Here is a 23,969-nt window from a genome sequence, read left to right as displayed (position 1 = left end):
CAACCCCACACCCGAGCAGCGGGAGGCTGTGCTCACTAGTTCGGACCTTCGTAACCAGCAGCAACTGGTGCGGCGGGGCCGAGAGACAGCAAGAGCCGCAGGAGCCCTGGACTAAGGGCGCCTCCCCACACAAGCAGAAAGACACCTGCTTGTCCTTTTTTTTAAATAAATCTTTTCCTTCTCCTCTTCCTCTTCCTCCTCCTCCTCCTACCAACTGCTTCCATTACAATCGCTGACTTGGGCATGTGACAACTTCTCAACAAACATCGCCTGCCAGAAACAGAAAGTTATCTTCGCCTTGGTAACACCATCAATGCAGCTGTGCACGCTTTACAAGAGCGAAAACGAAAACGAGGAGGCAGGTTCGCTTTGAGTGCGAGTTACAACGCGCGAGCCGTGGCCGGTGCGCTCTCTGAGTTAAGCTAGTAGCATTAACTTGCGACGCGCTCAAAAAAACTGTGGAAATGGTTTTGCCGTTCCAGCAACAAATATCAGCCCGTCTGTTTTCGGTCGATTGCTTTCTTCAAATGTGGTGAGTCTATATCGTGAAGCGATAATACACAGATCCACCCAGAAGCGCGACTGCTCGCTCTTAGAGCGGCGTAGTTTGTCATTGTGCGACACTGCTCTTCGGTGGGCGAGTAAATTATCACTTCACAATAGAGGCACAACGAGTCCCAAAAAGGAGGACACCGAGAGTTCAGTGGTTGATGTGCATTGCTGGAACAGCAAAACCATCACCACATTTTTCTCGGGCACGTTGCACGTGAAAGCCAGCAAGTCGATCCTCAGAGAGCTCCGGCCACGGCTCACGCGTTGACAGTCATACTGAACGCGATAGTACCTTCTACGGTCATTGACAAGTGAAGAATGCGAAAGACGATTCTCCCCACAGAAGTTTGCTATATCTGCTTTCTGTCCTTTGGCACTCGAAAACAAGTTTCTTACTCTCTCACAGACACATAGAGAAGGCACCGCCTTCCCTTAGTGGTATACAAGCTCGCCGCACTCACGCTCTAACAACCAGGAAGAACTGTAACATGCGGCGCGAACGCTAAGAAAACTCGCTGCACAAACGCACGCGCGAATCGCGGAAAAGCGGCGATACAGCCGACGAAGAAATGCGGCCCAAGAAGTGCTGTCGGCACAGTGCGGGAGTTTCTTGGTTTTACAAACCTGGCTAGCCACTTGTAGAAAGAACACCACACCGATAGCACCGCAGCGGACTCCCCGACCTCAGCGGAATCCCCGGATCCCCCAAGGTCTAGCACTACACGCACCCAAGCCACTAACACCTTGCGGCGGCCCTTTCCTCGCAATAGCTCCACTGCCCTAACCTCCCTACTCTATCTCCCGTCATCCCTCTCCCAAAGGTGATGAGCCGTGCTCCCAATGGGGTTGCGGAAACTGCCACCTCCTCTTCCTTCCTCGAATACTGTTCACGTTAAGGCAAACAAGCATAATGCGCACACACGTCCGCGGGGTACGGTGACTGGCACCGTTCCTTGAAAATGGCACGCTCGTCACCAAGTAGCATGCTGTTCGCATATCTGCATAGCGGATGGGCAACAGGACGGCCTAATGAACGATGATGATTGGTACACGATATGAGAGAACGAATGCGCGACCTTGATTGGCTGGCACCCGTATAAAAAGTTGCTTCGGGGTATGTTCGCCATTGCATTCTTGGCGACATGTCAGTGACTATAAAAGACGTAGTAGCAATGCACTGCCACACAAATTATTGTTCTATACGTAACGTGGCCTGCAAAACATTTGGCAGCCACAAAGTCATTTGAGCGCTACGTTATGCGAATCATTGTTGTTTGGTAGTAGGAGGAGGGCACTCAGGCACTCAAGAACGATGGTAATTTTCTGAAGCGAAACGCGCATCGCTGGTTGTGAACATTAAATGTTTATATCACATAACTGGTAGTTTCACTAGGAGTTTCACTGGTGCTTTCACTGGTGCTTTCAGTGGTTAGGGCGAATGAAAGCCAATGTGCGTCATTGCTGACGTCGATGCGCACTTGTGGAAGAGTCCAGGCGCACCTTGCCTAGAATCCGAGAGCGTATGTGCCAAGCGCTACGTGATCCACTTTGTCTCATAGGCGCTCTACCCGGTACTGAAAGTCACATTGAGTGCTGTCTGGGCGTTTGATAACAGCTGTGCGCTCCAAATGCAGTCCTCGGTCACTGTTTAAGACGTTGTGATAGACTGTACTGTCTTCGAGATCGGCCCACGAAACACTGCGCTGCCTTCGGGGTCGACCTACAAAAATGGTCATATACTGAGCAGGAAAACCGGTCTACATTCGACAAGAATGCTTCGCATTAAAAAACGGAAAACACATCAGTAAGGATCCTACGACTTTCTCCACCGGATTATGCGTCAGTATGAATCCCGTAGCGCGCATTTGCAACCCCATGCGTGTTCCTGCAGCCACTAACTATGTCTTGACAGCCATCAAACTTATCTTGGCGAGTGCAGCTTTTTGGGTGAGTTGGTAATTCATATACTGTGCGGGGATTCGCTAAAATACAGGGGCTGAGCGAGGCACATAAGATGTGCCTTTGTGTGCCTCACTTAGTCCTTGTTTTCAAAGGCATTCCCGCGCAGCATGACTTAACGTTTGAATCATCTATTCAAACGAGCAGTATTCTTGTGCAACATTTAAATAAAGCGAGTAGGATGTGCGAATATTCGAAACTTTACTTTCATTTAACGCATCGGAGAGAATCGAATAGCCACAATTGAGGAATCTGAATATTTCCGAATAGTTTTTCATGTTTCACGTCGTCTACTGTACACCATCAAACGTGAAATTAATGGGAAAATTTGATAACTTATATCCCATCCCCAGTGAACATACAGTGCTAGGGCACGCTGCGTCACTTTTCCACCGATTTCCGGCTAAACACAGTCACTCGCAATAAAATGTTGTTTAGACATGGCATTCGGCAGTGGATAGTGTGTGGTACTATTTATAAATGCCGCACCTGTGTCCTCTCACTGGATCAAATATAAATACGTTTCAATACACACTACTCGATCTAGAGAAAAATTGCTCTTTGATGCGAAGCATCAAGTGGCCCATTGAGCGAAAAAGCAGGCGTCTATCGCAGCGAAACGGCCCCTAAGTTGCCATCGGCTGCGACGCCACGTCACGTGTGCGCCTCGACCGAGCACAGAGGGCGAAAGGGCTCACCTGCTGCCGCGATGACGTGCCAGGTGTTGCGTGAGGGGAGAGGGCATCGGCGCGGCGCCACTTCACCCTCGCTCTCAGAAGCCTGCGTTATCCGCGCATTCCTTAACCGAGCAAGCTCTCGCCTGCGTTCTAACCTCGCCTCGGTAATCGGTGTAAAGAAATTAATGTGTAAAAAAGAATAGAATAAATTCGAAAGGATAAGCGTTGGCGGCTGTGAATTTCGAACCTGCTACCCCTTGCTTAAAATCCCAGTGTCTTACACACTGGGCTACGACAGCGCCTCCTGGATAGCGGGCCTGCTCACTCTGCTTTATGACATCATGCTACTTGGACCGAAATTTCCGTTGCCAAGCCTGGCGTGACGAAAGCGGCTTAAGGCTGTTTCACATGGCGCGATTTTCAGTCAGCGACATAGCGAATTCCATCGCTCAGCGACCACCGCGACGTTGTGGACTCTCCGTGACTGGATTCCAACAAGTTGGTCGCGCCGTCGCCGAGTCGCAGTAATCGGCGCGATGTGGGAGGGGCAGTGTGTGACGAAACAAAGCGTCGTGAAAATATGCGCTTTCCTGTTTTACAGCGCGTTGGTATATCTGTGGAGAAATGTCGCACGCCAGTTTTAGTTATGTTTTAATAGGGCGTACCCACCAGCGCCTGCGACTTAGGAGGTTCATAAACATCTTGCTTTTCTTCCGCCTACATAATTCGTTTAAAAGGAGAAGCTGCACGCTATCCAGGTCGGGAGAAGGACGCCGCTTCAACGTAAGGCACTTACCCACTTGATCGCCACCGTCGTCAACCTCTACATCGCAACAAATTGTGCCAGCTGCTCATACATGCACACTCAATAGTAGCTTGTTCTCCTGCAAAAGCAAATACTCATCCAGGAAAAAAGTTGTGGCTTCCATAGCAACAACGAAACTAGAGTGTACTAAACGGAACCACCCCACCGACGCCACACAAGCCGCACGCTCATACTTGCGGTGTTGTTCAGCGTCTTACTCAGCGCATCTGCAAGCTGTCGTAAAGTCTCCACGCTTTTAAACGTTTAAAAATGCTGTACTTGTCCTATTATTGAATAATAATAGGAAAATCCGAATATTTTGCTAGTTTCCATGTTGTTTTTATTTAACGATGCAGGCAGCAACCTTGCGCATCGCCATCGCTGAGACGGAAATCGCGCTGCCGCAAACGCATGTAAAAGCTGTCAGCGAAAATCGCTCTGCGACGTGCGCGGCAGAACGATTTTTTTCACCCCAATCGCGTCATGTGAAACAACCTTTACTCGGAAGCGTCCCCATTAGATTCTATGGCAGTCGGGCAAGGTAGCATGACGTCACGGATCGAAGTGCACTGACCTTGTACTATCTAGGAGGCGTTGGGCAGGCATCTCAACGCGCTCGCTTGCCCGCGAGGAATTGAGAACTCGAATAACCCCTAAGCGGCGTTCAATTGGGCATTAATACTTTCGCATTCACAACTCATAAGAAGTGCTTTTAAGTGTCCTCATATCTTTATTTCTTGCTTTACTAAATTGCTGCAGATGGCAAGCATTTCTGATTTGGTCGCGAAGGTATACACAAATATTATTTGGCCACCAAGCTGCCTTTCTAAACTTAATATGGTAATGCATGACGGCGTATACACCGAACATACCCGATTTCGCGAAAAAACTGTTTAGGTTTTCCTACTGCTCCATTTGTGCCGTTACTAAAGCATGCTTGATAAATTATAATGTGCAGTGTAATGACATGGATGTGAAAATTGTTTGATATTAATGATAAGAAGGCTGTACATTATTGGCGGACTATTCGAAAAGGTTTGGACATATGATTCGATTCGCTTCTGGCACTGTTCGATTCGGATTCGATTTAGTATCAAAAATTGCTATTCGCACAACCCTAAAGAAGAGAAAAACAAGTACACATACATATAGACAAGCTGTAGTTCACTGTCAGCACAACACAGTGAAACAATGTATTCAATTCTTACGAACCTAGTCGCCCTCAACCCAAGCGTCTATCCCTCTCTGCGACCGGCGCTTCACTCAGTATTCGATTCCAGCGACTTTCGCGAGGTCCTTGCTTAGAGCAAGACTTAAGCGCGGAGTGAAACCGGAGTGCGTGGCTTACCAATAGAGGCGGCACCCTCGCAGCCTCGCAGGGGTGTCTCGCAGCGTGACGATCGCCGTGGCCTACGTGATGTCCGTGACCAGCCTCAACTGGCGTGAGGCACTCAAGGCCGTGCGTGGAGCCCGGAGTATCGCGAACCCGAACTTCGGGTTCCAGAAACAACTGCACGAGTACGAGTGCAGGAAACTGTACGAGGTGAGTGGTGCCCTTACTCTCTCTGCGAGACACTGAGAAGCCCGTACCTGCGACAATTAAACTGCCACCTGCCATCATCCTTTCGTCCGATTAAGCTGCGCCGAAAGCAAAACACCCGTGGTTCGTTAAGCAACGAGGCCTACCTGCAGACGTGCCTTCCGAAGGTATCAGGTAGTATATGCGACGTCCATTATAATTTTAAGGCAACGCTTGGAAGTCCAGTCGTATGAATGACACGCGTCCTGCCATCGAACACCATAGGAGACCATCGAATATCTTTGGAGACATTCGAAGAATCGAGTCACAAAATAGGCATCGCGGCAGCTGGGTACTTCTTCGTCGGCCAAACTAAACATTGGAAAGACATTGGAAAGTCAGCAGATGGATTAAGCTAGCAGCAGTGTCCCTCAGCGTACGTTGGCAACCGAACAATTTGCACAGCAGTGCTACAATTCTTCTTTGTCGAGTCAATCCCTGCACGCATTTTGCGGCAAACTGCATGTAAAAACGATCATACCACCTACGCTTCCTAGTCTCAGACCAGGGTTCGCGGCCATCCACTAGCAGCAAAGCCGTCGCGAGGCGTAACTGTCTACCGCCGCCACCGCAGCCAGGAGCGCAGCCAGGAGGATGGGAGGGGGGGGGGGGGCACGGGGCACTTGCCTCCCCCCCCTCCATCCGCTGGCTACGCCACTGGCGGGCATCGCTCTCTGAATGCGTTGCCCTCACAAAACGCAGGAGCGCAAGAGGCTACGGCAGAAGTTCCCGCGCGAGAGCTTCTGTGAAGACGAGCAGGAGTGCCGCAAGCTACTCGCGGCCTACCACAACTCGGTGCGGCCCCTGGAGCCCAGTCCGAGCATCTGCCGGCGTTCGGGCACCCAGGGCTTGACGCCACCCTCGTCGCCCCGCAGGCGCCGCCACCGCAGCCCGTCTCCGTCGGCCGGCCCCTCAACGAGCTACGCCAGGCCGCCCTGAGAGCGGCCCGGACACCCGACGGGTGGTTGCAGCTCGCCGGGCCAGCCTGGCTCGCACGGGTGGCCATGCTCCTTCACCTGCACGTTTGACCCGCGTCATGCATTGCTACTACCCGCTAGGAAGTCGGTCTCGCCCCAATATGGCGGCGCAGCGGGCTCAGTGTGCGTGTCGGAGGACCCATTGAGCGAAACTGATGCCTTCTCTGTTCATGGCCGCGCTGAATTCGCGAGAGGTCAAGCTGTTCGTCCGACCAAGAAAAAAAAAACTAGAAAACAAGCGGAGGCGACTTAGCGTACAAGCTTTGGCTGCCGAAGTTATGCACAAAAGCGTTTTGAGGTAAATTAAGTGTAAGATGAAAATGAACAAACGAGTAGCGTCGGACGAAAAGCGAAGGCCACTTCTTTTTCACTGTGGCCATGTTTCAATTTTATCGAACTACCGGCGAAATCGAAACCCCCGGGAAACGCGACGTGCTCGCCCTTCCTTTTTCTTCCTTGGTGTGAGGAAGGAATTCGCATATGCTTTGGCTAAAACAAACAGAAAGCGCGATAACTGCGTTATGTAGAACATCATATTTTTGTAGTATATAACGTGAAACTTGATAGCAGTGACGAGAGAAACGACCATCTGTTTGTAATATTAGTTTCCTTGCTAAAAGCGCTCCAAGCAGGTCGCTTTCTTTATTGTATTGTGTGCGCGTGATACGTTTGTCTCCCTCTTGATTATATTCTATTCTGTAAGCGACGTGGTTAGTCTGCAGGTGTTAATGCAGCTGTCGTAGGTCACTGAATGTCGATCAAAATAGTGTGTTTGACACGGTGTGGATCTACGCGAATTGAGAATGTAGGAACCGGAAAATCAGTGCTCAAAACAACGACGAATGACGTGGACAGGTTGGCGTCTTGCGCATCCGACAAGGCGCAAGAACGTTGGTCCAGAGTTTTATTTAGTGCTGTTTCAAGTTCCCCTAGTTGTTCATGGTTGTTATGAAAACATAGCATGCATACTAGCAATGTAGCTTGTTTCAACGATGATCATCGTTTTGAAATAGATAGCAAAGATTGTTCTCATGGCAGGCATAAGGATATCAAAAAGGTGCTTAGCATACCTCACCTGCTTGAAAGAGACGCTTGTTGTTAGGAGAGCAAAAATATGTGTTGTGACATTTTCCACTGACGTAGCTCACGCCGCTCATGGGAGTTCGGTTGATGTCAAATCTTGTGGTGCCTTTCTTGTTCGAGACTGCCTCAGTGTTGTTGGTTCGTTTATTGGCAGTTACCGCTGAGTTGTATGATGTTAAGACATGTTCAAGTGGTCGTACGTGAAGGGTGTCGCAATGTAGGTTGACACCCATGTCGGTGCACGGTCAAAGACACTTTGGGCTGCGCACGTACAACAACCGTCCATACCTTATCGCGCGTATCCTTCCTTGAAGGTAGAAGAGGCAAGTGATAGGGATAGCCTTTGTGCTCAGCCGTGAGAAGGTGCAAGAGGTTGGTGAAAATGTAGTCGCCTCAAATACGAGTGCACAGACTCAAGAAGAGAAGTGCCAGAAATTCGACTGGACGAGATTAATGACACGCCACGTAGATCACCATGACATAACTATAACGTTATAAGGCCGCAGCCACAAAAAAAAAGAAAGGGAACAAAACTCATATATTTAATAATACAAGAAATGACTACGTACTCATAAAGAGTGACAAAATAACTCGTGGGAAACGCCACTAAGTGTACAACAGCTCGTCAGCATTCGCTCTAACTCTACTCGTTGCAGATATTACGATGATTAAAACACAATATCTACAGGCCCCCGCGAAGCTAATGTACTCATTTTCCTGGAATCTGGAAAATTCGCGTGCTCTTTTGGTGATTTTCACATCATTAGAATGAAATCATTGTGTCATGCAGTTATCTAAGCATTTGCGCGAGGTCTATCCCTGAATACAATTCTTATCGCTGGTACTGCGGTACCTGACAACCTCTTGCACCTACTCTCGCGCCTGAGATTTGTGTGTGCAGGTCCAACGAGTATATTTGTTTGTATTGTAATGAAGAAGATAGCACAAGCGTCGCTGCGGCCGCATGGCTCCTGAAGCGAGGAAGACACAGACCAAAGGATCGATGCTGCTGCGTTCCTCGCGCTGGCGCTGGCGTATCCTTCCTTGAAGATAGAAGAGGCAAGTGACAGGGATAGCCTTTGTGCTCAGCCGTGAGAGGGTGCAAGAGGCTGCTCTCTGCGCTGTACCCAACGTGACTGGGATTCCTGCTAAGCCTCAATAAACCCCGTAGCATTTGGTGGAGGTGCAAGGTACCCTAACGACTCGCCCTTTAACTCCGGAGGCGCGCTCCGCCCGCCGATGCCGCCAAGGCCATGCCAGACGACGCCGGTGAGCAACCCACTTCGTCAACTGGACCAGTCACCTGCGGTGCCGTTCGCCAACAAGACCCAGTTGTATTCAGTGGCACCGCTGATACTGACGTCGACGACTGGCTTTCGTCGTACCAATGGGTGAGCAACCACAAGTGGGACGATCCGACAAAACTCACCAACGTTATTTTTTATCTTGCGGATGTCGCCAACCTCTGGTTCCGAAACCATGGGGCAACTATTGAGGCATGAAATGACTTTAAGACTGCCTTTGTGGAGTATTTGGCCGTCCGGCCGTGCGAAAGCTTCGCGCCGAACGCCTCCGCCAAAGAGCGCAACAGCCGGGCGAGAATTTCATTAGTTATATCGAAGACGTCATCGATCCCTGCAACCGAGTGAGCCAAACGATGACCGAGGAAGATAGGAATAAACAAATCCTCACGGGCTTTGAAGACGACGCTTTTCAAATGCTCCTGGCTAAGAATCCTACCACCATTGCAGCCCTAGTCACCTACTGCCAAAGCTTTGACGAATTACGCCGGCAACGAGCGCTCACCCGCCAAGCTGTTCTTCACGTGGCCTCCCTTTCCAGTGTAACTTCATTTGGGCCTAGTTGGTACATAATTCTGAACTTGAACTTAGGTGTCTTAGGTGTTTGCGCTGTAAGTTTAAGTCCCTTTCCAGTTTGGACAGAATGATGACGGTCTCTGCTGTCTCAAATCAAAGCCTTCATTGGTGAAGCGATGGCCCGCCAGCTCTCGCTGCTCCCTCTCACCCAGGCGCATGCCCAACCTTTGTCCTCGGCCGCGATAATGTTGCACAGCCTCTTCCGCCAGTCCACCAGCAACCTCTGGTTACGGCACCGCTGACGTACGCGAAAGTCACGTTGCGTCCTAGACAGACGACGCTCCTCTATTCGACGCCACAGCTGCCGTATACTCGACGCGGCTCTACTCCCTGCGCCTCAAATGCCCCCTCAGTACATCCAGCCGCGAGGTCCCTGGCGCACGCGGGACAACAAGCCGGTATGCTCTGCCTGCGGTCTCGCGGGACATGTGGCACGCTTTTGTCGCTGCCCGCTGCCGCGTTCGGACGTCATCCCTGAACCGCACGTGACTGCAGCCCACCAGGATGCTGATTCGAACCCATCGCCCAACTTGTGAACCGGTCGTCAGAACTTCAGCAGCCGTCGTTCACCATCACCGCGTCGCCGTTAGATATCGCCGATGCGTTGTCACCCGCCTTCCAACGAGGGAAACTAAGTGCCGCAGCTCCGGAGGCAAGAGCTGCACGCTTGTAGAAATGTCCAGTACACTGCAATCACCGCGAGACATTATAGAAATAAAGGTTTAAGGTGCTGCTACAATCGCACTTGTCGACACGGGCACTACGGGGTTTGTTGACGGTTAGCGGGAACCCAGTCACGTCGGGTCCAGCGCAGAGAGCAGCCGAGCAGTTCCAACCAAGCGCCAGCACGAGTAAAGCAGCGACACCGATCCTTTAGTCTTGGTCTTCCTCACTTCAGGAACCATGCGGCCGCAGCGACGCTTATCTTCTTCATTACAGTATGTGTTCTCGTCAAAAAAAAAAAAGAAGAACGAGCGTAGATGAGACAAATGATCGAGAGAAATGCGAAGAGTGAAGGCCGTTCTTTACCTGAAAAAGGAAAACGTTCACCTCAGCAAAATGCTGTCCTGTCTTGTCGCTGCGACGGTGTGTCTCAAAGAGGATTTGTTCCATAGCACTCGTTCCGAGCTGCTATCGCAAACTGCCGCTCGGTTAGGACTAAATACCTACGACAAAGTGGCAGTTAGTCGAACACGCGAAGGACTTTCCTTTCTTTATTATTATTATCTTCGTAGCCGCTATAGGTCGGCCGAGTCACGGGCGATAAGCAAAGCACATCCATCTCTATGGTTTCACGCATTCCGTATATACTCTGAACATACGTGAGTCCGCTCCAAACGCTAGTATGTACCGCTCGTAATTTTTCAACGCACCCGTTGTAATATCATGACACGCACAATTTAGAGCGTAGAGTTTTCCTCTCGATATCGCTTGAGAATATATGCCACATATGACGCGTGTTCCATAGTTGTGTCAACTATCCTTCAAAAAAATAAGGTCCCTCGATTAGCGTTTGCTAAGACACCTATGATCGGAAAGCAAGTTCTTTACGTGGGCTTTTTCGTAAGCCACGCGAAAGATATGTAAGCGCACCCTCGCTATTCTTTCATACGACCGAGATTTCCGTAACATTTGGACCTCCCGAACACTCGACGGGCGGCTTGACGAAGTTCACGCCGAAGACATAGTACAGCAATGGCCAAACAGACAAACTCAAGGTGTCACAAGAAAAGAAAAAAAAATTATTCAAGTGCCTCGCAAGACACGGGCCTCAAAGTTATTACTGTCAGTACAAGTTAGCCTGACACCAGATTCAATTTGTGCAGCAATCCCCTTCGCGAAAATTTAGAGCCAAGGGAGCTTTTCGACTGTTTCTCCTGTTTGCTAAGAAACTGTGACCCAGGCTGCCGACACGCAAACTTGTTACAATACTCTCGCGGAAAGAAGAAGAAAGAAAAAGAAAACGGCACAATATTATGCGTTTGAAATCGAGGGGCAGAAATTTGCTTCCTGAACACGCAGACGATTGCAAGCCGCTGTTTTGCCGCCCAGCGCCACGTTTTTCATGCAACAAATCAGCAGCACTAAAAAACTCTGAGCCTATACGTGAGACACTCTCGCAACGTTCAGCACGGACAGGCTTTAGCTGAGTGATAGACAGTTACGTTGCATAGGTGAAAGACGGCCTATTGCTCCAAATGCACCAACTCGAACTGTTTTTTTTTTTGTTGTAGTTGAATCAGCTTATTTCTTTTTCTCGAGCAACCCTCAGCATCTCACTACGTGCTCATTGCAGGCAGGCGTTAAATTCAAACTCGAGAATTGTCCTAGAAGAAGCTGTCCGGCATCAGAGTGTAGGATTACGCGTTTGTCGCAGTAAAGAGAATTTTAAAAAAATACGATCATAATACATAGACGCTAAAGCTGGCCAAGCAAGCACTCTAACGCAAGCAAGTTAACTCGTTCAGAGATGTAGGATTTGCTGTGCCTTTTTTGAATATAACAAAGTCATTCCTGCACTGTAAATAACACGTTTTTATAGCAGCAGTTTCCCTAAACTTTTTGACTACAGCACCACCAGTCCATATATAGATATATAAAGATATATATTATGTATAGATTAACTTCTATAGGAACAGAGACCATTTGCTCATTTTATCACTTCTGCTTCAGCAGACCTATACTCTCTAGCAATATTATCCTAAGGGTTAGTGACCAGTCCTACGTGCACTCTCTAGGCACGTACGTCCTGTAGTTTTCTGGCGGCGTCATTAATCGCCGCTTTCGCCAGTTTACTCCTAATCACCATTTCATTCCCTCCGTGCTACGCACAGCCTCTAAACGCTGATGTCTATGGCCAGCCCTCCGCACTGCGGCCTCAAGAATAGAGAGTTCGCGCGTGCGAGTAGATCATAGCCGCTTGTCTGCGTGTAGTCTAGCTACTTTACTTCCCGAGAAAGAACTCGGACGTACCCAGAAGTCCCCTAGTTCGCCCTTCTGCATCCCGCCGACGCTTCACGCAGAACGCGAGCAACACAGCAGGATGCGGCGAGCTCGACGCAGCCCGATGTACTACAAGGCGTGCGCAAGCGTACGTACAGTGCGCAGTTCTATTGAAACGCGATACTCAGAGCGCACGGCTGGCGGCACTTTTTGCGCCAATGAAGAACAATGGGCGATCGCTGGGAGACTAAATGCAGTCATAATGCGTCACAAAGATAGCTGATTTCATTGTGTGCCACAATACCTCGTTGTCCCCAGCACCCACCGGTAGCGCGAAAGACGGCGGTAGCCACGCTTTCCGAGTGTCGCGTCTCAGTATATAGCAATTAAATATATAGTTTGGCCCGCCACACATAAAGATTATCGAGAGAGAGAGAGAGAGAGAGAGAGAGAGAGAGAGAGAGAGAGAGAGAGAGAGCCTGGAATGCAGCTGACACGCTGCGAGTGAAGCCGAGGGTGTCATTTTACCATGGGAATTAGAGCAGTTGCGCCCAGCAGCCCGCAGGAGGAGTGTCTCGCCTCACCATACAGGTTAGCAAATTGGGCCATAGGATTCTTGCTCCATATCTCTACCTATGTGCCACAAGTTTTCCAGAAACAATTGAATATCGAGACAAGTTTTATCATCTGCAGCGTAATCCATATATCAACCAGAGTAAGTAGTCTTCATGAAAGCAGCTGCAGTCGTTTCTTTTTATTAAACTACCTTTCGGCCAAGAAAAAGCGCGCCCTCGCACCGGCGGGGCCTTCGTCTACACACAACAATGCGCGTGCTCGCGGCTTCACATCTTCACGTAAGCAGCTGCTGGGGCTGCCATTTCAGGAATCCTCTTGATGACCTCGTCGAGCTCGACTGCGAGTACGCGTGTTGCCAAGCTGCAGATCGACCCAACCGACACGCGCGAGCGCTGCTTTCGCAGCCTCGTGTTTAAAATTCAGAGAGCAAAAGAAGTCGCGAACCTGGTGCACAGTTCACAAAGCTTTTCTTTCGTAAGAACTGTTTGTCAGAGGACGGTCGCCTTCGCTGATTCCTACCACAATATCCTGGCGCATCTGCTTACCGACCACACTATAGCGTATGCGAATTGTTTCTTGAATACGGGCCCTGATGCGGGGCTGACCAAGGCCGCGCGCGTCTGAGCCGCAACAGGAAGAAGTCGGCTGGCATGAGCACCCGCAATTCAGCCTTCAGACTCACGCGATGGACGTCATAATTTCCTGTCAACCCATTTGAAGCGGCCGTTTCAAGTTTAAGGTAGGTCATTCAACGGCAGCAGAACGCACTTGAAAATTGTCACGCGCAAGACCGTAACCAGAGTCCTTCAATACTTCTGCTCTAACTATACTGACATAACTAGTAAAGCAAACTGCAGCTGTACTGAATCTGGCGGCACTGCGACTTAATGATCTCCGATGACTGCGCAGATATTTTTTTTCGAGATTTGCGTTACGAAAAAATAAAGGCAGCAATTAAACCGCGAGAGCGTCCGCGCGTGTCTAAAGGGTCGAAAAAACAAGGGAAGATGCCGTCGACGGGCTATCGCAAACTGAAGCGAGGGTCTTGCAGCACTCCTTTAGACATAGCCTTCTCACTGCTGTCACTTTTAAGCTCGGGTACTAAATGTGATATACATTTCCAGTGCGCTAGCCCCCGATTCAAGGCGCTAATTGTGATTAAAACACCGCGTTCGTGTTTATTCAGCTTGTGCAGAGCACTGCGCTTGTGGTCGCGCGGGCTGTGAATTCTAACTACTTTTTAACCCCGTGAGCTGACCTCTTGATTCGTGTGGCGTCATCGTGAGCAGGCACGCGGAAACATGCATCACCCTGTCGTTTCTAATGCTCTCAACAATGAGAGTATCTGGCGCTTCCGTTTCTCATTAGTTTAGGCTACCAGTGTACAAGGTTCTGCGGCACAGTGATCAATTTCGACACGACGAAGTCTAAAGGTTGCTGTCTATAGTCACTGTTCGCCGCCTATTTGACAAGGCGCGTCCATGATCACCTGAACGACTAGCCAGGTGGAATTTTGTACAAAGTGTTTTATTTGCCGTACTGCATCAGGTGGTTAATAACCCAAAGCGAAATTTGCGTTTTTGCCTTACGTACTCTATTCGCTTATAGCCACAGCAGTAATGTTAAAAAAAAAAAGATAACCATGGAGCATGTACCGTACATCTTGTCGCTTAATAAGTGCGGCAGCTTATCTGTCCATATTTTGACGCTGGCGCGTTTAGCACGCGGACAAAGTTTCATATTGATTTATTTGCCCTTCTCTTATATTATACTTTGGGGCAGTGACTTGTGAGACGTATTCTTATTTCCGGCGAAAAGGCTGAGCTAGACACTTCGAAAGAGCACATTATAAGCACATAAGTGGAGCATTTTGACTGACCGCGGTGTTGAGAAAGAAACGTAAGCCTATAACCTGATTCGGCACCAATATCGAAACATTTTCTCCTCAATTAAGATATGTCTCAAATACGACTACAAGAGGCATTACGATGCAATTAAGTTATGCAGAAAACCCAGCATACGTACGTGCTTACTACGACTTCTGTGGAATATGGCTGCACGTTGTTACGTTTTATTATCAGTATTGACATATCTTACACTTCAACGCAAACGCCTGTCTCTCGATCTTCGCGATTTCTTGTTTCGAACAGAAGAAATCCCATGCATCTGCTCCCAGCAACAGTTTCCATTGCCAAAAACAAAAAGCTCCTTCACACTAGCGATACGCCCCCACTTTCCTTGCATGCAAGAAAACTTTCTTGTTGCGCTACCACTCGCTTTGTTTGACCAAACATCGTCTGCTGCTTCGACGCAGAAGCAGCCTTTTTTTTCTAAATTAGTGCGTAGCGTCTTTTTCACACCCCGTAACATTGGCTGAGTCAAAGGGGGAGTGCGTAGGAGACCTCTTGCAGCCGAGTGCAGGTCGAGCGCTTCCCTGTGCTTCAAGACAGATCTTGGCGACCTTGCAGTATATTTATGTGTCGATCTACAAAGATCACAGCGCGTAGAAAATCTTCCTCGGTTTCCTTTCTTTCCTCACTTTTACTTTGAAAGAAAAAAAAAGGAAGAAAGAAAAGCTCCTATATTTCAGTAACTAGCACGCTACATATGTTTAATAACATATACAGTGTATACAAGCTTCTGCCTTGCGATGACTCGACGCGAGACTGGACGGCCTTTTGCCGGCAGACAGACAAACAAACATGAAAATAAAAAGCGACAGTTTCAGTCAATATTTCGTGCTGCAGCAGGTACAGAGACGCACATCGAAGCGATAGCGCAATAGCGTTGGTGTCCGACGGTAACCAAACGCAACAAAAGATCAAACGCATAAGTTAGCGCATGACGAAATGTATTTTCTCCTAAGGAAGAGTGAGCGGAGAGTGCAGGAGGGATTGCTATTTGTTGGCGCATGACTCTCTGTCCGAATGCAGGCTGTCAGGCACTGAACTGTCCGGTCTACCCAAAGCGTTTGCTGCAGATGCGAGAAAAAAAGCAGACGATACACTAACCAAAGAAGAGGCGCAGTCTGAGATGTGGCAGCTAAAAGGGTCTACGTACTGCACAGTGTATAGCTTAAGCTCCAGTGTTGGTGATCTCCTTACCTTATACTTCAACAAGAACGACAGGCGACAGGCTTCTTCAAACGTGAGGCAAAAGGATGCTGTTGACACAGTTAAGTGGACAGATGGTGTGATAATCAGGAAGTTGAAGGACGAGTACGAAAACAGCTGGTGGAATTGAACATTTCTGTAAAAGGTTGTGAGTGTACCTGCTCTCAAAGAGACCCAGGTCAAGGAGTCCATTCAGCGCTCAGCCCAGCCACATATGAGCATATCGTCAAAATACATCGTCCGCCAAGACGCTGGGGAAGCACAAAAGAATCGCTCGCGTGTATAACTCGCGCTAAGCAGCTGCTGCTCAGCGTGCACTAAATGCGCGTGTATGTATTTACTAGTTTGGCACCGAGTGTGTCTTGAAGAGTGTGACTGCGTTTGTGTAGCTTGCGTCGCTTGACCAAACAGAAAACAGCTCGCAAAACCACTGCGCGTTCACTACACTACGATAGGATAGGGTGCAATATATTTTTTCTATGGTGCTCGATATCTCACGGCCGCCCACACACGCAGCGGTCTCTACATTGTTCTTGTTTTGTTTTTGTTTTTCTTATTTCCGCTGCCTTGCTGCTGCCGCTGTCCCCCGGTAGCAAGGCCAGTGACAGCACAGAGAAAAGTTCCAACAGCGGCGCACACATCCCACCGAAGCCGATTTTCCCGACGCCCGCGTAGGCTGCTTCAGCAATGACACGTGTGCGCGCAGCAGCTTCGCTTCCTTGTTTTGCTTTTGCCCCCCGGCTGCGCAAAGCGCACACAATCACTGTAGCGCGTCAAATTTCGTCCACTCATAGGCCGAGCCCCACTTGCACATAGCGACCGCTCCCAATCATGGCCACATGGACGCTGCCTGTGCAGCACAGACATGCTAATGTCGAGGCATCGGTCGACGCTTTCCCGAATCATTGCAAAGTGACAGAATAGGAGCGTGCCTGTCACAGCCCGTTCGAAACGACCTGCCATGCTTTGGTCACACGGCCAAGAACGACGAGAGGGACTGAGATTTTCGACACAGCCGCTCGGGCCAGAACCAGTGCCTCGAGCACAAACAAGCGACTAAAACAGGCTCGTATTATGCGTAGCTCATTTGTCATGTAAAGGAAATGCATGCGAGTGAGAGGCAGTGTCGAGGAAAATAGACAGTTTTCGGCAGGTTTCTCTGCGAGTTAATCCGCAAGCAAGCACGTTTTTGGAGGTGTCGCGCGAGTACCGCACGTCGCTGTTGGCAACGGAAGAGAGATTTCTCGAAACCTAGGACAGACTCCTCTTCAATGTTCTCGATGACAACTGGATGGCCCTGTTCGTGGCTGACTGCAGAGAGCTAGAGGGGAAGGCAGGGAGGCTAACCGGAAATGTATACGGTTCGCCACTCTACCCGCAGAAGGAAAAAAAAAGGGGTACGAGAAGAAAGGAAAGAGAAGATAGCAATAGGGGGACGTTCCACCTAGTTTTGTAACACCGTAGAGCCGAGCCATATACGGCAAGCAAAATGAAAGCGTTCCGCCGTCACGGGTAGGTATAGCCATGAGAGGTAAGTAAACATTGATACCTGTCAATAAATGCTAGGCATTTCGAGTCAGTTGCGTTCCGGTGTTTCCGCATCGTGAAAAACGAAGAGTGAGAGCTTCCCACTTGCTGCCCTCGTCCTAGAGGGCAGTTCAAGTAAGCACGATCAAACGGCGCCTGGGCGCGCGCATGCTTACACCGGTGCTTATGCGGCGGGTATCGCAGCCTATATAACAGCGTGCTCGTGGTTTCCTTTAGCCAGTGTGGTGCACCTTATTTGATGTCTACACAATCTTATGTCGGTGCTTGGAACGTTACTTACCGCATTATAGTTTTGTAGTAGAGTGCGACGCGAACAGGCAGTTGCTTTTTACTGTCTACGCTATATTTACTATCAAAACGTGACAGCCCTTGGAAGCGTCCCTCTAGCGTGCACAACCGGTTAAGTGGTTGTTGTCCATGACTATTAAGGGTTGTGCAGGCACCGTTGCGAACGTTGTCTGAGTGTGTGCGTGTTTTTAGTGCTGTAAGATCTGTGTTTCCCGGACAACAGTTACGCATCCTTCGCGAATGTCCAACCCGAATTTCGCAAACGAGTGTGTTTCGTGCAGATTCAAATAAATGAACATGGCCATGCATAACTCGCACCGGGATTCACTAAAGTGAGTGCACTGTTGTTCGCGCTCCTCAAGTTTGCCCGTGATGGTCGCTTAAGCTCGGATCACCAAATGAAACGTCAAAATGTGAGTTATTTATCGGCCACCTTCATATATGAAAACAGATGAACTATTTAAACACCTATTACGCTCACACCATTTCCTTTCACCCGTTCTTTTTGATACGCGAAACTTCGGTCATGCGTAACGACGTAGGTTGGAAAGTTTCACAGCCTGGGGACCGTCCTTTAACGTTAAATTTCAAGAGCAAGTAGCTTCAGAACACACTGTAAATTATTGATATTGAAATGAACAGAGTCCACTGCCATAAAGTTCTGATGGCTGAGCCCGGTATAATACAGTGACTTTTTTCCTTCGATTCAATTCCATTCGTATCATTCGCCACGCTCAATGGTCGATCCCGACTGTGACGACGCTGCGCTGTTTCTTGGGCCATTGATGAAGGCTCAAAGGAATGGAAATAAAATGCCGAATATTATTATTTCATTACCCGACTCGGCAGCCCCTATACACGCTCTTGCTCTTTTAAAAAAATTGAAATTAAGAGCCCTACCTGGAACTCTTCAAGAGACATCGCGGTGCACTAGCTAGAGTACGCGGTTTCTGTAAAAAAAAGTTTGCTTGCGTTGTGGTAACGATCGGCAACTAAACATGACGTGCTGAACATGTTATCGACATAATGTTTAGAAGATAATTAACATTTCGGTGTACCGTCCTTGGTTTCAAGTAATACCTGCAAAGCACATCTGTCCAACAACAGTCGACTTACGCCATGTACAAAAGATCAGCGACCATCTCAACTGCAGCTAAGTCTTCGGTTTAGTCAACTTCCTTCCATTTACTTCTGTTTGCAACAAATAATAAAAATAAACTAAATCCCGCGAATGGTTGGCAAGCGCCCCCCCCTCCCCCAGTCTTATCCCTTCGCCTGCATAAAAAAACAATACTCATGCAGTTCAGCTTTAAACAGATTACACCAGTGTTTCTTGTTACGGTGCACTACTGTGGACATACAAAAAGCGACCGAGACAGAGAAACGCAAAAAATAAAATAAGGTTGTGGTTAAAGATAGATGTTAAGGAACGGTTGATACTTCTCTTCAGATGCGAACAAACCGCTACATTAACTCAACCGCAGACGAGCCGCGATGGCTCAGCACCTGTAGGGTTCCAATGCATGCCGAACATGAGGCCGTAGGTTCAATTTCAGCTTGTGGCGGCCACGTAACAGTGAGGGCTCAGCACAGAAACGTACGTATGTTAAATTTTGGAGCACTGTAAACAAAAAAATCAACAAGCGGATGGTTGACATTGAAGCGGAGCCACATCAGTATACCGCTCGCTCAGAGCCCGAAATCGCCCTCGACCGCATATCTGCGCGCACGTACAGTATTTGTCCATGGTAGTACACGTGCGAACCCGGCATTTCATTTCGCTCACTTCAGAAAAAAAAAATACGATCAAGAAAAAGAAGAAAGGGGGAGCGCCGCTTTACCCAGCCCACCGAGGAAACAAGGAAACAACGAAAGGAGGAAAATGAGGCGACATGATTCTCTCTGGAAGTTTACGCATGTCGTCTTTCTATATGTTGGCATTCACTATTTTTCTGTTTTTCGACAAGTGAACTGTGTAAAAACGATCTACCAGCACCCAACGACTTAATTTCGCACGCCGTGCGAAAGATATTTCTTTATTCTTGTTTCGCCACACATAGCTAGCCCCTACGGTTGAAGAACAAAACAAAAGAAAACTTTGTCATTTGGTATTTCGGACCTATAATAAGGGACCAGATGTATTGCGTCCTCTTTTAAATTTCGCTGAATGCGTTACTGATGCAAGATGGCCACTTTCCATTACAGTTGAAACTCGATTTAACGAAGCGATGACCACGCTCAAATTATTTCGTTAAATAAGGAAGTTCGCGAAATCGAGTAAGGCATTTTTCGGTCCTTCGAAATCTAAAATTGTAACGTAGCGACACCCCAAAGGCAGCGCGGCATTGTATTTGCCGCTAACCCACGCCTGCACGTGTAAAAAGTCCGCGAGGGCGGCCCAACTACCGCCAGCCCTATAGCACCATCTGGCATGTAGGAACGCTAGCGACTGCCGAGTCCGCTGTCCCGCGCATGGGCGCGGCGTGCAGCCTCGTCAGAATAAAGCTAGGGCCGTGACTAGGGTGCCTAGTTGTTTTAACGCGATAGCGCTAGAGCTTACGCTTGAAGAAAAACGCGCCTGCGTGAAAATTGGAAAGAAATCACGGCTTTTTTACTCATTTATTTCTCGAAAAGCTTCGTTAAAGCGGGTTCAATGCAAGCTAGTTTCATAAACTCGGGTTGATGACAACATTGAAACTTATGGGTACTTGCCGGGGAATGGAAATTTCTTCGTTAGATCGGGAACTTCGTAAAATCGAGTTTCGTTAGATCGAGTTCTAACTGTACTTTCTTTATTCTTATTATTTAACGATACTTATTCCCACGTGAGTTGAATAAAACCTTGCAACCTTGTCTGTTGACTATAAATCACCGAAATCCCAGGTAAAACGACTTAGCGGGGCAAGCTGGGACTGGGACCAGCAAGTCAAACTCGCTTATGGGGATATTCCCAGCTGGGACGAACTGGAAGCAGCTCGCACCGGTTGACGCCACCAGGAAGCAGCTCGTAAATTCAACACGAACCAGTTCCCGCTGGCTTGCATTCTCCTCTTGGAAATTCACATAAGCACGGGAGGACTGGCTTGGTGAAGAAGCTGACAATGACAGACACGAATGAATTTTTAAGTTTATGAACAACTCCTGCCAAAGGTTTCGAAGCCACTGCGCGAAGAATCGAGAAGCGCAAGGCCCTCTTGGAAAATACCCGGACCATGCAATGCCTTTTGTAGTGCAAGAATCTGCCCCTCTCTATATTGGTAATTTGAAAGCGTTGAAAGCTTCAGACAGTCGCTGGTCCCAGCGACAGCTCCGGTGACGCGCCGAATGGCTTCGAAACTTCTGTCAAACACTTCACTGCACGACCTACATTTTCATGCTATGTTGTCTTCTGAAAGCCAATTCATTGGTCGTGCTATCCCTTGAAGCCGTTAATTCAAACGACTGCTGCAAGCTGTTTCCCTTCAACGCGATGAGCAACAGAACCGGTGCGGTTTGTTGCTTTATGCCACAGCTCATCGTTAACGCTGAAACGCTATGAGAAGTACATGTCATTGAAATCTTGCGCTTGGTTGTGATGGTTTCATTATGCAAACACATTTCGTTAGTTTAATCATCTTATTGACACTGTCATATGCATTTTCTTTTTTTTTTTCGCTCTCCTCTTTTGTAAAAGTCTTAACACAAGGCTTCACCGACTAGCTGCAGAGCACCAGTAGCCTAGCCAGGGGGTGGAACACCGGGCACATGACGCCACCCCCCCCCCTCCTGAAATTTCACTCTTAATATGCGGCCTTCCCCGCTCCGCTCCCCTCCCTCTTCCTCCCCGTCCCCGGTCATGTGGGTGCCCTTGCCCTCTCTCCGCCCCCCCCCCTCAAAAAAAAAAAAGAAGAATCCTGGCTACGCCACTGGAGGCAGAACACTGTAGCAGTAGTTTAGTCCGCACATCGAGAGATACGTTCCGCCTCGCCGTATACAGTATATTCGGTTTGGCGAGTGAAGGCTCCACCGAAACGTCAAACCCGCTAAGCGAAGGCGAGTCAGCCTGTGGGCTTCGCCATGGGTGGGCTGCCAGTTGAATAGTCCCTGAAGCACCTCTCGCCGACGCTGCGGTTCCTTTGTGTCCGAAGCTCCTTCTCCCCTCGCCATCACGAGTAGCGCTTCGGATGGCACACGGCCAGGTTCAGATAGCGCTATGGTCGGCTTGGTCATCCAAATGACCGGAGATGTGTTTGCGAACGTGCTCTGGCAGTCATCGTTAGCGTTCAAAACCACAAAATGGTGGCTTTCCTCTTCAGTGACGCCACAGACGGCATTCTTACGCAACTGCAACGATAACATTTTGCTACAGGGACCCCTTATGCGAGTCCAGCCGCTTTGCACGTGCAAGATCGAGGGTATTTCCTGCGCTCAGTGGCTGTCGGCGCCCGCCTAGAACGTGGCAGACGCAGCTTTTCGCTGCGTTCACGAGCCTGTACACGCACAGGGTACGGCTGATTTCGCAGAGCGCAATCTGTCCGAAACGATCCAATGTACTTTGGAGCACGGTCACACCCAGCCCGCTCATGCTCACGAGCATGTGCGGGTGCACTGCTGCGCGCTCGAACAAGCAGAGAGTCGTCTAAGCATGAGCAACATCTGTATTTAAAAGAACAATTTGGAGCGTGTGCCGAACAAGCGCCACTGCAGCATCACAGCGGTGGGACGTTGTGGACCAGCGTGCATACGTAGTGGCGCATTTTTGCCCTAAAAATGAAAGAACAAAGGATGTGCGCGCGGCTCACTGCTCGCAAGACCATGTTCGTTCACGCAGTTCGTGCCGCCCATTAAAAATTTCTGGCAATCTGGACAAAGACACAATGCGAAAGAGCGATTCATTTTACATTTCTTTTTCTAAAGAAATGTTCAAACACTAACAGAGCGCATGAAAACAAGAGAGAGCGTCTGCAAAAGCTGCATGTTGTTAAGCTATTTGTGTCGTCTATAAGGCGTTGCTCACCCGGCTGTCATTTCACGTGTTGTTGGTGTTTTTTTTTTTTTCTGAGCTGCAAAGTCTCAGTGTTTCTTGCGTCCATTTGTACTGCAAAAGAAATGTTTTCGATGCCCGTTCGCAATAAAAGCTTCCAAGGTTTCATTTGTCTCAAATCTGTGTCTAGATGCACGCGCTGCGTTTTTCATCTTTACGTTGAGGGTAATCACATAGATAACACGTGAGGGAGGTTCCAGCTAGTAACCTTACAGCTATTAAGGTTACATGAATTCTTCGATCGGTGCAAGCCGGTAAATCGTGCCGTAATTCATTTTGTGCATGCAATGAGAGCGCCGACGCTAATCCGAAGGTTCAAGAAGCGTTCTTTCTCTCTTTATCGCAGCAGCAGTAAAAGACAATTTTTTTATACAAGCCTGCTTTTCCAGGGTTATGCGCACGATATTTATTCAAAAGCTTTTGTAATTATTTCGACGGTTAAAATGATGATGTTGTTATCTTTATGAAGCAAATGGTGGCCGTGATCTTCCCTCAAACTTCCCTCAACGTAACAGTGAAGTTAAATTTAAATCTGCGACCGGCTCAGTATTACACATATGCTATGCAGACTGACTTGCCACGCATATTGTTCACGTGATACTCTTCATCTAGTTCGCCACAATGTAAGCGGCAGAGTAATAGCGATACACATGTATATATAAAAGCACGACTGATAATGCCAGTTTATATATATGTAAAGCCTATATAGCATATGTGTAACCCCTCGGATCCCGTTCTTCTCGTTCACACACACACACACACACACACACACACACACACACACACACACACACACACACACACACATATATATATATATATATATATATATATATATATATATATATATAATGAACGAGAAGACAGGGAACCAAGAGGTCCGATTTTTATTAATCATATCATAAGAAGCCAACAAATACACAAAGGACAACATAAGGGAAATTACTTGCACTTACTAATTGAGTTAAA

At 48.5% G+C, this 23,969-nt stretch overlaps 1 protein-coding gene across 2 annotated transcripts in view; it reads left to right on the top strand.

The window, feature by feature from the left end:
• Window positions 1-23,106, top strand: part of LOC142591706 (dual specificity protein phosphatase 22-like) — a 108,839-nt gene extending 85,733 nt beyond the window's left edge. For both annotated transcript variants that reach the window (XM_075703950.1, XM_075703951.1), the window contains exons 5-6: window positions 5,365-5,536; window positions 6,275-23,106. In XM_075703950.1, coding sequence (XP_075560065.1) covers window positions 5,365-5,536; window positions 6,275-6,511 — 409 coding nt within the window. In that variant the 3' untranslated portion in view covers window positions 6,512-23,106. The remainder of the gene's footprint in view (window positions 1-5,364; window positions 5,537-6,274) is intronic.
• The last annotated feature ends 863 nt before the right edge of the window (window positions 23,107-23,969 follow it).

Source organism: Dermacentor variabilis, chromosome 1 (genome assembly GCF_050947875.1).
Source record: "Dermacentor variabilis isolate Ectoservices chromosome 1, ASM5094787v1, whole genome shotgun sequence".
Taxonomy (NCBI): domain Eukaryota; kingdom Metazoa; phylum Arthropoda; class Arachnida; order Ixodida; family Ixodidae; genus Dermacentor; species Dermacentor variabilis.
This window is presented reverse-complemented; position numbering and strand designations above follow the sequence as displayed.